The sequence below is a fragment of the Lagenorhynchus albirostris genome, chromosome X (genome assembly GCF_949774975.1).
Source record: "Lagenorhynchus albirostris chromosome X, mLagAlb1.1, whole genome shotgun sequence".
Lineage (NCBI taxonomy): Eukaryota > Metazoa > Chordata > Mammalia > Artiodactyla > Delphinidae > Lagenorhynchus > Lagenorhynchus albirostris.
In genome coordinates, this window is record NC_083116.1 from 73,012 (window position 1) to 87,313 (window position 14,302).

Below are 14,302 nucleotides of genomic sequence, written 5' to 3' on the forward strand. Positions count from 1 at the left end.
AAGACATACTCATTAATGGAACAGAAGGCAGAAAAAGAGAGTGAAGGGAACAAAGAACAGATGGTAAAAAAAAAAAAAAGGAAACAAATAGTAAAATGGTAGATTTAAAACCTTCCCACAAAGAAAACTCCAGGCTGAGACTGCTTCACTGGTGAATCCTTCCAAACAGCAAAGAAGCAAATAATATCGATACTACCTAAACTCTTTTGGAGGATAGAGAGAGAGAGGTAACACTTCCCAACCTGTTTGATGGGGCCAGTATATCCCTGATACCAAAGCCCAAAAAGAAAAATAAATTATAGACTAACATCCCTCATGAACACAGATACAAAATTTCTGAATAAATCAATAGCAAATCCAGTAAGGTATTATATAAAAAGGATACTGTATCATGATCTTGCAGGAATGCAAGGTTAGTTTAACATTCAGAAATAAATATTAGTTTAGTAAGTTAGGTTCAGTCATATTAACTGATTAAAGGAGAAAAACCATATAATCTTCTCAATATAGAGAGAAAAAATATTTGATAAAATTCATGAATAAAACTCTGAAATGAGGAATTGAAGGAACTTCTTTCACCTGATAAAGGGTACCTATTAAAAAATCTACAGCTAACAACATAATTGTGAAAATACTGAATTTTTCCCCATAAGATGTGCTTCATTCAAGAATGTCCAGTCACAACTTGTCTTCACTATTGTGTAGAAGGTTCTAGCCAGTGCAATAATACAAGGAAAAGAAATAAAATGTAAGCACCTACAAAAAAGCTCATAGAACTAATAAGTGAATTTTGGAAAGTTGAAGGATACAAACCAGGTCAATATACAAAAATTAATTTCATTTCTATATAATTAGCAATAAATATTGGAAAACAAAATTTAAAATAGAATGCAAAAGCATGAAATTCTCAAAGGTATATTTCACAAAATATGTGCAAGACTTGTACACCAAAAACTAAAAAGCACTGGTGAGAAAAATTAAAGAAATCCTATGCAAAAGCAGACATATGTCAAGTTTATGGATAGGAAGACTCAATGCTGTCAAGATTACCAATTCTCCTTAAGTTGACCTATCAGTTAAATGCAATCACAATCAAAGATACAAATTTTTTTTAAGGATGGAAAATAACAAGCTTATTCTGAAACACAAACGGAAATGCAAAGGACCTAAAATGGTGAAGACAGTCCTGGTGAAGAACAGAGTGAAGGACTTAGGGAATTCTATAAAGCTACAGTTAGCAATACAGTGTGGTACTGGCATAAAGACAGACAAAGAGAACAATGTAACAAAATAGAGAATCCAGAATTAAAGCCCCACAGAGGAGGATGGATAAATAGTGGTAGGTAGACTTATACAATGGAATATGTAGTACAAAACAATAAAAAATAATAAATTATTACTACATTCAACAACATGGATGAATCTCATAGGCATACTGGTGAGTGAAAGGGGACAGATGCAAATATATAACATACGTTTCCATTTTTCTATACATTTTAAGAATGGGAAAAACATTATCCAGGGTGATATAAGTCAGAAAAGTTACTTCTGTTGGGGATTATTAACTGGAAGGGGCTTGAGGCTGCCTTCTGAGGTGCTGATAGTGTTTTATATCTTGACCTAGGTGGTGGTTACATGGGTATAAACATATGTAAAAAAATAACTGAGCTGCACACTTATTAAAAGTAGTACATTTACTGCACTTTATTGTATTTGTTATTCCTCCATAAAAAGAGGCAGCAGTTAATGAGTACCTTTTGTTAATCTGGGTGATGTAGTCAACAAAATTAAGAAAGCTTTTTTTGGAAAGTGCAGACTATACTAGTACTGGTCAAACACAGGCCACTCCAGCTAAATAAGGTCATCTTCAGGGACTAAGGATACCTAAGAGATAGACTGGAAGTACAAAAAAACTTGTCATCAGATCTACAATCAGACACCTGTCTCTCTTTGTCCCCAGGCAACAGTTTACAAAGTGAGCCATTATAGAACCCTGGTGTCTTAACTTCCTGTATGGTGCCACTCTTCCTCCAATTTCCATGTACTTTGGTGAAAAAACTATTATCCTCCTAAGACCTACCGTTAATAGATGTCTCTGTAAAACTAACAATAACAATAAACCTTTAAATAGCTCTTACTATGTATCAGACACTGTGTTAGGGATTTTGCATGCATTGTGTGCTTTAACCCTCAAAACACTATGAAGAAGATTCATCTTCATTTTACAGATGATGATGACTGAGGCATAGAGAGTTTAAGTAACTTGCCTAAGGTCACACAACTAGTGAGTGACAGAGCTGGGATTCAATCCCAGGCAACCAGACTCTAGAGCTTGTGCTCTTAACCACTACAATCTACCTGTCAGTAAGAATGAACAAGATCACTCACTGATATCTGTTTCAAGGGGTAAATTTCTACTCTTCATGTACATTTGTAATTGTATAGACCCAAATTGTAACTGATCTCTGCCCTCCTCCTATTCACTGTATATGTATCATCTTCCCTGAAAACTTTCATCCACCAACCAGATGGAAAATGCAGAGACACACGTAATTGTAGCATAAGTAGGTTACAGGGACACATCCTTCCCTATCAATCTCTGCCTCTTGCTTAATACAAGAAAAGCTCAAGCTGTCACGGTAAGCAAGAAAGTGACTGAACTGTCTGATTTTTAGGATCCACAATGGGTCACAACTGGCCCGCACTTTCGTTTTGTGTTTTACGAATATACAGAGAACAGACTGGTATATGTAGCTAAGGTGCTAAATTATGCAGGCATCAATCCAAAGCTTTAAAAAATTGTTTCTTTATATTGAGTATGTTTTCCAAATGAAAGCTTCCTTAATGGCTATTAATTGGTTATGGCTTTTTTCTATGCCTCATTGATATCCTCATGATCACAATGTAGTCACATAATGGGGGTTAGAATGGAAAAAAAACCCCACTAAAGTATTGAATTTAAGACATTTCCCTATTATATTAGCCATCAACCACGGTTTCTCTAGTTTACACCCTGGAAAAATATTACCATACCCCATACTTACCGAATCCACGAGATTTTCTGTTTTATCTATCAATAATTCCAATCTTTCGCCTCGCTGAGCTACCAGATCTGAAAATGTTGGAAAAACAAAAAATATCATGTTTATATTACAAATCTACTAGTTTTGCCTTTAAGCCAAATCTGATTTTAATTATTGTTGGTATTCTTGACAACTCGTATTTACTATGGAAGCACTTATATCTTTAAGTAATGAAAGACTTTAGTAAAGCTTATCAACTAAAGTAGGTGTTGTCAGTTTTTTTGTAAAGGGCCAGACACTAAATATTTTTAGGCTTTGTGGGCCAAATGGTCTCAATTGCAATTACTGAACTCTGTCAGCCATAAACAATAAACGAATGGGCATGACTGTGTTCCAATGAAACTTTATTTAGAAAAAGAGGCCAGATTTGATCCAAGGGCTGTAGTTTGCAAACACCTGAATTAAGGGTATGATCTGAGAGTAAAAACCAAAAAAGAACCTTCAAAATAAATGAGAGTTGGACATTTCCAGAACTGCAGTGTGAGGAGCTCCACAGAGCCTCTCTCCAATAAAACCACCATAACTGGTAAAAATTATAAAAACAAACAAAAACAAGTTAAAGTCTCTGAAAACTGTGAATGTCCTAAGGGCATACAGCAAATGAAGAAACATTTACACAAGAAAATCAATGAATTCTTAGTAAGAAAAGTGAGAGTCTATGGTATTTGAGACATGATCTACTTACTCCATGCTTCAGTTCAGTGAGATGGAAGCTCTACTCCTGGCAAATAAAGCCTGGGAGCGCTCTTTCCCCTCAGGTCCCATTCAAAGGCTATGCTTTGCCCCCAGGAGGAGCAACTCATCAGCATTTCTCCTCCTACCTCACCCCATCCCCAGGTCCATAAGGCAGAAGCTCTATTCTAGCATGGCATGACTGGTAGGTGTGAGGCTTCCTCCATCTACCTAGCCCCCATGCACAGGGCAGAAGCTCTACCGCAGGTGGAGGCCAAGAATAGTGGGCTCTGAGTGCCCCTGCCCTGACGTAACTCATAGAGTAGAGGTTCCATACTGGGAGAGGCAAGCCAAGAAAACCAGGGTTACCCAGCACTCCACTGGTAGGGCAAGGGTGTCACTCCAAGAGAAGCAGTCCACTGTCCCTATCCATAGCTCCAGAACAGTGGTTCATAGATTGTTCCCAGGGGGAAAGGCAGGACTTAAGAACAGAGAGCTTTCCTAAGAGAACAGACTTTATTTGGAACAGAGTATGGGGAAGTTCAAGCCTAAGGGTGCTGTCAAAAACAATGGAGATTTGAGAGATGAGCAGTTACAGGAAGCTGGGAGCTTCATGAGAATAACAAGCTAAACCATGTGACAGCTAGAAGTTTAACAGAGTACCTGGGGGAAGAGTCAGCTAAGAAGAACCCTCCTGAGGTCCGAACAAATACCTAAGACTGGCCTCAAACACAAGGGAACCCAAATCTAATTAGATCACTGGAGGACTTTATGTATGGGAAACTGTCAGAAAAATAAAAATGGAACAATTAGTCTGCAATTAGTGGAGGCTAACAGCTGGGTGAGGTACCACAGAGGCAGGCTTAATAGGGAGATTAGGAAAAGAAACAAGAAAGCTGTGTCATTCCAGGGTGACTGTGTGCATGCCCAAGGCTGTTCCCTCTGAGAGGTGACATTAGAGGCTGCACACTGTGGGAGAAATAGACTTCAAAGAAAAAGTGCAGCCAAGTCACTAAACAAGTAAACCAGCAAACAATACACCCTAGGGGTTGGGAATCAGTACCCAGAATTGCTACATTATTGAAAATGTCCAATTTTCAAAAAAAGTTATGATATGAAAAGAAACAGGAAAGTGTGATCCATACACAGGAAAAAGAGCAGAAATTAGAAACTTGCTTTGGGGAGGGGGAGCTCAGCTGCTTCACTCAACAATGAAATGAAATTAGAAATCAATAACAAGGAAAACTTATGGGATTAAGTAAAAGCAGTGAATAGAAGGAAATTTATAGCAGCAAACACCTACATTACAGAGAAGAAAAATGTTATAGACCGAATTGAGTCCCCACAAATTCATATATTGAATCCCTAACCCCTAATGTGATAGTACTTGGAGATGGGGCCTTTGGGATATCATTAGATTTAGATGAGGCCATGAAGGCTTATGATGGGATTAGTGGCCTTATAAGAAGAAACACCAGAGAGCTTGCTCCCTGTCTTACTTCCAGCCATGTGAGGACACAGTGATAAGGCACCATCTGCAAGCTGGGAAGAGAGTTCCCATCAGAGCCCAACCATACAGGCACCCTGACCTTAGAATTCCAGCCTCCAGAACTGTGAGAAAATCAATTTCTGTTGTTTAAGCCACCCAGTCTATAGTAATTTTTTATAGTACTCTAAGTTGACTAAGACAAAAGATCCCAAATTAATAACCTATTGTTCTATCTTAAGGAACTGGAAAAAGAAGAGCAAACTAAATCCAAAGCTAACAGAGGGAAGTAGATAATAAACATTAGAGCAGAAAAAATATATAGATCATAAAAGAAAAATAGAGAAAATCAATGAAACCAAAAGTAGGTTTGAAAAGATCAACAAAATTGACAAATATTTGCATAAACAGACCAAAAAAATAGAGAATACTCAAATTACTAAAATAATAACTATCAAATTCATAGAAATGAAAGGGATCCTAAGAGAATACTATGAACAAGAGTATGTCAACACATTAGATAAATGAAATGGATAAATTCCTAGAAAGACACAAACCACCAAAACAGACTCAAGAAGAAACAGAATATCTGAATAGAGCTACAACAAATAAAGAGATTGAATCAGTAATTTTTAAACTTTGCAGAAAGAAAAGCACAAGCACAGATGGCTTCAAGGGTGAATTCTACCAAACATTTCAAGAAGAATTAATACCAATTTTTTACAAATTCTTTTAAAAATAGAAGAGGAGGGAATACTTGCAACTCATCCTATAAGGTCAGTATTACTCTGGTATCAAAACCAGATAAAGGTATCACAAGAAAATAATAGATCAATATCTCTTATGAATAAAGACGTAAGAAGTCCTCAGTAAAGTACTGGCAAAATGAATCCAGCAATATATAAAAAGGATTATACACCATGATGAAGTGGCATTTGTTTCAGAAATGCAAGGTTGATTTAGTATTCAAAAGTCAATTATTGTAATGTTTTAATAAAATAAAGGACAAAAACCAATATGATCATTTCAATAGATACAAAAAAGGACTTGACAAAAACCAACACCTTTACATGATAACTCAACAAACAAGAAATAGAAGGGAACTTCCTGAACCTGACAAATGGCACCTATGAAAGTACCACAGCTAACATCATACGTAACTGTGAAAGTCTTCCTAAGATCAGGAATAAGACAAGGATGTCCACTCTTGCTACTTTCATTCAACACTGTACCAGAGGTTCTAGCCAGGGCAATTAGGCAGGAGAAAGAAATGAAAGTTATCCAGATTGGAAAGGAAGAATTAAAACTCTACTGTCAGATGGTATGATCCTATATATATAAAATCATATGGAACTATTAAATGAGTTCAACAAGATTGTACAAGATCAAAATACAAAAACCAACTGTATTTCTATACATGAGCAATGAAAAATCCAAGAAAAAAAGAGAAAAATTCAATTTACAATAGCATAAAAAAATGGGAACAAGGCAAGAAAGATGTTGGAAGAGAGATACTATTAAAAAGAAATTATTCTGGCACTTGTCAAAAATGGTAAGAAAGACTTTATTCAAGACTATTGCAATAGGGGTCAAGATTATTGGAATAGGGGAGAGAGACTGAGCTCAACTCTGAATATAACAAGGACAAGTGATGTCAGCATCATAGTGGCATAAGATATTCCTTTCTGTCCCCCCTTTTAAACAACTAGTTAGGCATCCATCCATGAACAAAAGTCCCTCTGTTAGAGTTCTGGGATCCAGATATGCCAAGGGACCTGGGAGGAGTCTCATCCACCTGTGCATCAGTAATAGGCAGAAAGACCATTGTATGAGCTGTGGAATCAGCAGGACCGGTGAACCTGCCCCAATCCCTCTTGGCCATGGTTGGGCTGGGGAAAACCTGAAGAGTACTGACTTGAGCAGGCACCCAAGGACAAAAGAGAATTTGTATAACTCCAGCCTTGCTGAGGGGAGATTCCAGCATGCTACTGGAGCAAAACAAAACAAAACAAATTTGAGGCTGGGACCTCCATGACTGGGGGAAGGGGGAAGGGAAGAAATCAGGAAAGAAGCAGGTAAGAATATCAATATTAAAGGGATATAGTTCCTGATGACTGTGTTCAAGACTTCAGTGGAAAGTCCATCCGTGAGCTTCTGGGAAACCCTCACCCGATGATCCCCTCACCAGTCCCACAGTCACCCCCAATGCCCAGAGGGCAAGACTCACACCTCCCCCCACTCTCCGGCCAGCTCCTTATATGTGCTCCTGAGTTCAGTGGCAAGAGCAAGCTCCAATAAAAGAAGTGCTCTCAAAATACCTGACCAGGGTCTATGTGAAAGGGAGAAATCAAAAACTTGAACTGTAGTGCTACCTTCTGAAAAACAAAAGAGAGGTTTCTAGCAGACATCCTGGTGAGCTGTAAGACCAGACAAGACATAAAATAATAATTATGCCACAAGAGGGAGCAAGAAGCATGGAGCAGGTATATCCACACAAGGTCAGAGAAAACCCCCGATGTAACAGGACGTATGAACAATATTTCCCACCTGAAAGCAATTAGCAAAGTTTTGAGGAAGTGTCTGCTACTTCATGTGTGAAAGCAGTGACACAAAACTCCAAGGAACATGAAGAATCAAGGAAACATGATATCACCAAAAGGTAATAATCAGGGCTTCCCTGGTGGCGCAGTGGTTGAGAGTCCGCCTGCCGATGCAGGGGACGCGGGTTCGTGCCCCGGTCCGGGAGGATCCCACATGCCACGAAGCAGCTGGGCCCGTAAGCCATGGCCGCTGAGCCTGCACGTCCGGAGCCTGTGCTCCGCAACGGAAGAGGCCACAACAGTGAGAGGCCCGCGTACCGCAAAAAAAAAAAAAAAGGTAATAATCATTCACCAATAACCAAAGACATGAAATTTTAGGATCTAGCTGATAAAGAATTCAAAATAGCAGGTTTTTGTTTGTTTATTTATTTATTTATTTTTAGCTGTGTTGCATCTTCGTTTCTGTGTGTGGGCTTTCTCTAGTTGCGGCGAGCAGGGGCCACTCTTCATCGTGGTGCACGGGCCTCTCACTGTCACGGAGCACAAGCTCCAGACGTGCAGGCTCAATAGTTGTGGCTCACGGGCCTAGTTGCTCCACAGCATGTGGGATCTTCCCAGACCAGGGCTCAAACCTGTGTCCCCTGCATTGGCAGGCAGATTCTCAACCACTGCTGCCACCAGGGAAGCCCAAAATAGCAGTTTTGAGGAAACCAAAAGAGCAGCAAGAAAACACAGAAAGACAATTCAACAATATCAGGAAAACAGTACATGAACAAAATCTGAAATTTAATAAAGAGATATAAATTATGGAAAATAACCAAACAGAAATTCTGGAGCTGAAGAATTCAATGAGTAAAATGAAAAATGCAATAGAGAGCATCTATCTCAGAGTAGACTGAGTGGAAGATAGATTAAATGAGCTAAAGGATAGGAAATTTGAAATCAGAGGATAACGAAGAAAAAATAATGAAAAAGAGTGATTTAGAAAGCCTATGTGATCTATAGGACTCCATCAAACATACAAATATTATAATAACTGGGGTTCCAGAGGAAAAGAGAGGGATAAAAGGCAGAAAAGTTATTAAAGATATAATAGCTGAGAACTTCCCAAACTCAAGGAAAGACTGGGACATCCAAATTCATGATGCTAATCACCCTATTATCTCAATGCAAAAAGACCTTCTTAAGATAAATTACAATGAACCTGTCAAAAATCAAAAGCAGCCAGAGGAAAAAGATTGTGACCTACAAAAGAACCCCCATTAGGTTATCAGCAGTTTTCTCAGCAGAAACCCTATGTGCCAGGAGAGAGTGGAATGACATATTCAAAATGTTGAAAGAAAAAAACTGTCAGCCAAGAATACTCTATATGGAAAAGTTATCCTTCAGATATGAAGGAGAAATAAAGATGTTCCCAGACAAACATAAGCTGAGGGATTTCATCACCACCAGACCTGCAATGCAAGAAATGCTGAATGGAAAAGACTCTAATTAGTGAAATGAAAACATATGAAAGTATATAATACACTGGTAAAGGTAAGTATGCAGATTTAGAACACTCTAATTCTGTAATAGGTTGGTGTGTTAAACACAACTACAGTATAAAGGTTAAAGCAAAAGAGTATTAAAAATAACTACAGCTACTGGAGAGGAGTCAAGATGGTGGAATAGGAGGACATGGAATTTGTCACTCCTCACAAGTACATCAAGAATACATCTACAATACAATACATCTCTCATAGAGCACCTGCTGAACATTAGCAGAGGACTTCAGACAACCTAAAAGGACAAGAAAAATTCCCTCACAACCAGGTAGGATGAAAGAAAGAAGAAAAAAAGAAAAGAGGAATCAAAACAGGGACCAGCAATCTGGCGGGAAGCTGAAGGTGAGGAGAGGTCCCCACACTCAGAAAAACTCCCTCACAGTGGGGAAATCAGCTGGGACAGAAACGGATCTTTGGGGGATCAAAGGAGAATGCAGTGGACACTCTGTGGAAGGCAGGACAAAGACTGCATGCATGGTCTACACTGCAGCTCTGCACATTCTGGCCTGAGTCGCGAGTTGCCTGTTGTGGAGGGGGGCTGGGTGCTGCAAAGTGGGGTTTGGAGTGCAGACCCAGGGAGGGGGCAGCTGTTGGCTGTGAAAAGACAGTCTGAAGGGACAGGAGTAAGGAGCTCCACAACTGGGAAAGTCTGTGGAAAAAATCCAGGATACCATAGAATCAAGGTGTCATTGTTCAGTGGTGCGTGAGGGGTGGAGCCGCCATTACAACCCCTTTCCCCACCCACCAGCTTCTTCAGCCTCTGCAGGCGCTGAGAGGGGCTCCCATCTGAGCAGGCCCACTTGCCTCTCGAGCTGGGGTCTCTGCCCGTGGGCTCTGGGGGACTGAGCGCTGCACACCCCAAAACCTCCTTGGGAACCAGCTCTGGGCACCCCTGCCTGGTACAAAAAGTCTGTCGATGCTGGTGGGGGCTGAGAACTAACGTGTGGGGTTGGAAGAATGGGTCTGGGGAGAGGAGTACTGTTGGCTGTGTGGATATAGCAGAGGGGACAGGAGTGAGGGGATGCGCAGCTGGGAATGCCCCTAGAGGAAGTGTGGTCTGCCTGGAAAATGAGGCACCATTGTTGAGAGACACGTGGGGGGCAGGGCCGCCACCGCCCCCACATTCCAGCTCCTGCCTCCACGGGCACTGGGAGGGACTCTCACCAGAGCGAGTGTGCCCGTCTGTTGCAACTGCCTGCTGGTTCTGCCGCCGCAGGCAATTTGCACACAGCCCAGCTGTGGCCGCTGTACCCCCCCCCGGCCTGAGTCAGTGGGCTGCAAGCGGCCACTGCTTTCGCCTCCCTCTCGCCTGGGCAAGGAACAGATGCCTGAGGGCGGTGCACACGCAGAGGTGGGGTCAAAACCAAAGCTGAGGCCCAGGGGCAGTGCGACTCAGGCAGAGGAATGGAAATCTTTCTGTGCAGCTGTGCAAGCCACGGATTAAATCCCTGAGGTTGGCTTGCTAAATCCTGTGTCTGTGGAATACCTGAGTAGACAACGAGTGTTCCACAACTGAGACCAGTCTAGCCTTTGCAGCAGTGGACTCTGGGGGCAAGGAGTCTGGCCAGGTCAGAGTCTGAGTTGGCCCCACAGTACCCACAGCAGGTCCCGAGGCCTAACTAGAGGTATTGGAAGGCCTCCTGGGGAGACAGGGATTGGCTCTGGCTCACTGTGGGGGCAAGGACACTGACAGAGGAGGCCCCAGGAAAATATTCTTATTACTATTATTCGTTTTTGGTTTGTTTCATTTTGTTCAGTTGTTGGTGCTGTTGCTTTTATTATTTTATTATTTTTTACCTTTCTATTCTTTATTTTTATTTAAAAATAATTTTTAACATATATATATATTTTTTTGTTTGTTTTTTTGTTTTTTTTTTTTTTTTGCGGTACGCAGGCCACGTTGTGGCCTCTCCCGTTGCAGAGCACAGGCTCCAGATGCGCAGGCTCAGCAGCCATGGCTCATGGGCCCAGCCACTCCACGGCGTGTGGGATCTTCCCGGACCAGGGCATGAACCCATGTCCCCTGCATCGGCAGGCAGACTCTCAACCACTGCGCCACCAGGGAAGCCCCTAACATATATATTTTAAAATTTTTACTTTACTTTTTTGTTGTTTTGTGGGTTTATTCTTGTTTTTGTTCTTTCCCTTTTACTTTTTTATTGTTTTTATGTCTCTATTTTGTTTTCTTCACTTTTTTTGCTGTTTGCTTTCTGTTTTAGTTTTATTTTTCATTTTTTTGTTTTTGTTAGTTTAGTCCTTATGGACTATTCTCATCTTTGAATTCCTTTGCTTGTGCTCTTGTTTTGTTTTTATTTTATTTTCTTTTTTCTGTGTGTGTGTTTGTTGCTGCTGCTGTCTCTTTGCTGTTGTTTTTTCTATTTGTCTTGGATTTTGTTTGTCTGTTTGTTTTCTTTTCTATTTTTCCTTTTTTCTCTGGCCACTCTGTGAAGTTTGCAGGCTCTTGGCTCCCTGGCCAGGGGTCAGGCCTGGGCCTCTGGGCTGGGAGCGCCTACTCCAGGACACTGGACCGCCAGAGAATCCCTGGGCCCAGGGAATATTAATCGGTGCACGTGCTCCTGGGGTATCCACATCAACACCAGGACTCAGCCCACACAACTGCCTGCAGGCTCCAGTGCTGGACACCTCACGCCAAACAACCAACAAGACAGGAACACAGCCCCACCCATCAGCAGACAGACTGCCTAAAGTTGTACTAAGCTCACAGAAACCCCAAAACACACCACCTGACGCGGCCCTGCCCTAAGAGGGAAAAGACTCAGTTCCACCCACCAGAGCACAGGCACCAGTCCCTTCCACCAGGAAGCATACACAAGCCCCTGGACCAACTTCACTCACTAGGTGGCAGACAACAGAAGCAAGAGGAATTACGACCCTGCAGCCTGTGGAAAGGAGACCATAAACACAGCAGGTTAGACAAAATAAGAAGACAAAGAAATATGTTGCAGATGAAGAAGCAAGATAAAAACCCACAAGACCAAATAAATGAAGAGGAGATTGGAAATCTACCTGAAAAATAATTCAGAGTAATGACAGTAAAGATGATCCAAGATCTCGAAAACAGAATGGAGGCAAGGACAGAGAAGATACAAGAAATGTTTAACAAGCACCTAGAAGAACTAAAGAACAAACAATCAGTGATGAACAACACAATAACTGAAATGAAAAATATACTAGAAGGAATTAACAGCAGAATAACTGAGGCAAAAGAACGGAGAAGTGAGCTGGAAGATAGAATGGTGGAAATAACTGCCGTGGAGAAGAATAAAGAAAAAAGAATGAAAAGAAATGAAGACACCCTAAGAGACCTCTGGAACAACATTAAACACACCAACATTTGAATTATAGGGGTCCAAGAAAAAGAGAAAGGGAAAGGTACTGAGAAAATATGTGAAGAGATTGTAGGTGAAAACTTCCCTAACGTGGGAAAGGAAATAGTCAATCAAGTCTAGGAAGTGCAGAGAGTCCCATACAGGATAAACCCAAGGAGAAAAAACAGAGACACATATTAATCAAACTAACAAAAATTAAATACAAAGAAAAACTATTAAATGCAGCAAGGGAAAATCAACAAATAACCAAAAAGGGAATCCCCATAAGGTTATCAGCTTATTTTTCAGCAGAAACTCTGCAGGCCAGAAGGGAGTGGCAGGACGTATCTCAAGTGATGAAAGGGAAAAACCTACAACCAAGATTACTCTACTCAACGAGGATCACATTCAGATTCGATGGAGAAATCAAAAGCTCTACAGACAAGCAAAAGCTAAGAGAATTCAGCAGCACCAAACCAGCTTTTCAGCAAATGCTAAAGAAACTTCTCTAGGCAAGAAACACAAGAGAAGGAAAAGACCCACAAGAACAAACCCAAAACAATTAAGAAGATGGTAATAGGAACATACATTATCTATAATTACCTTAAGTGCAAATGGATTAAATGCTCCAACCAAAAGACACAGACTAGATGAATGCATTCAAAAACAAGACTCCTATATATGCTGTCTACAAGAGACTGACTTCAGACATAGAAACACATACACACAGAGAGTGAGGGGATGGAAAAAGATATTCCATACAAATGGGAATCAAAAGAAAGCTGGAGTAGCAATACTCATATCAGAAAAGATAGACTTTAAAATAAAGACTATTATAAGAGATAATGAAGGACACTACATAATGATCAAGGGATCAGTCCAGGAAAATATAACAATTGTAAATATTTATACACCCAACACAGGTGCATCTCAGTACATAAGGCAAATGTTAACAGCCATAAAAGGGGAAACTGACAGTAACACAATAATAGTGGAGGACTTTAACACCCCACTTACACCAATGGACAGATCATCCAGACAGAAAATAAATAAGGAAACACAAGCTTTAAATGATACAACAGACCACATAGACTAAATTGATATTTATAGGACATTCTACCCAAAAGTGGCAGAATACACTTTCTTCTCAAGTGCTCACGGAACATTTTCTCCAGGATAGATCACATCTTGGGTCACAATCAAGCCTCAGTAAATTTAAGAAAATTGAAATCATATCAAGCATCTTTTCTGACCACAATGCTATGAGATTGGAAATCAATTACAGGGGAAAAAAACTGTAAAAAGTACAAACACATGGAGGCTAAACAATATGTTACTAAATAACCAAGAGCTCACTGAAGAAATCAAAGAGGAAATCAAAAAATACCTAGAGACAAATGACAATGAAAACACAGTGACCCAAAACTTATGGGATGCAGCAAAAGCAGTTCTAAGAAGGAAGTTTACAGCAATACAACCCTACCTCAAGAAACAAGAAAAATCTCAAATAAACAAGCTAACCTGACACCTAAAGCAACTAGAGAAAAAACAAAAAAAACCCAAAGTTAGTAGAAGGAAAGAAATCATAAAGATCAGAGCAGAAATAAATGACATAGAAATGAAGAAAACAATAGCAAAGATCAATGAA

At 40.3% G+C, this 14,302-nt stretch overlaps 1 protein-coding gene across 2 annotated transcripts in view; it reads right to left on the reverse strand.

The window, feature by feature from the left end:
* The window catches only part of VAMP7 (vesicle associated membrane protein 7), an 86,478-nt gene that overhangs the window by 29,730 nt on the left and 42,446 nt on the right, over positions 1-14,302 (reverse strand). For both annotated transcript variants that reach the window (XM_060136997.1, XM_060136996.1), the window contains exon 6: positions 3,045-3,112. In XM_060136997.1, the coding sequence (XP_059992980.1) occupies positions 3,045-3,112 (68 nt within the window). The remainder of the gene's footprint in view (positions 1-3,044; positions 3,113-14,302) is intronic.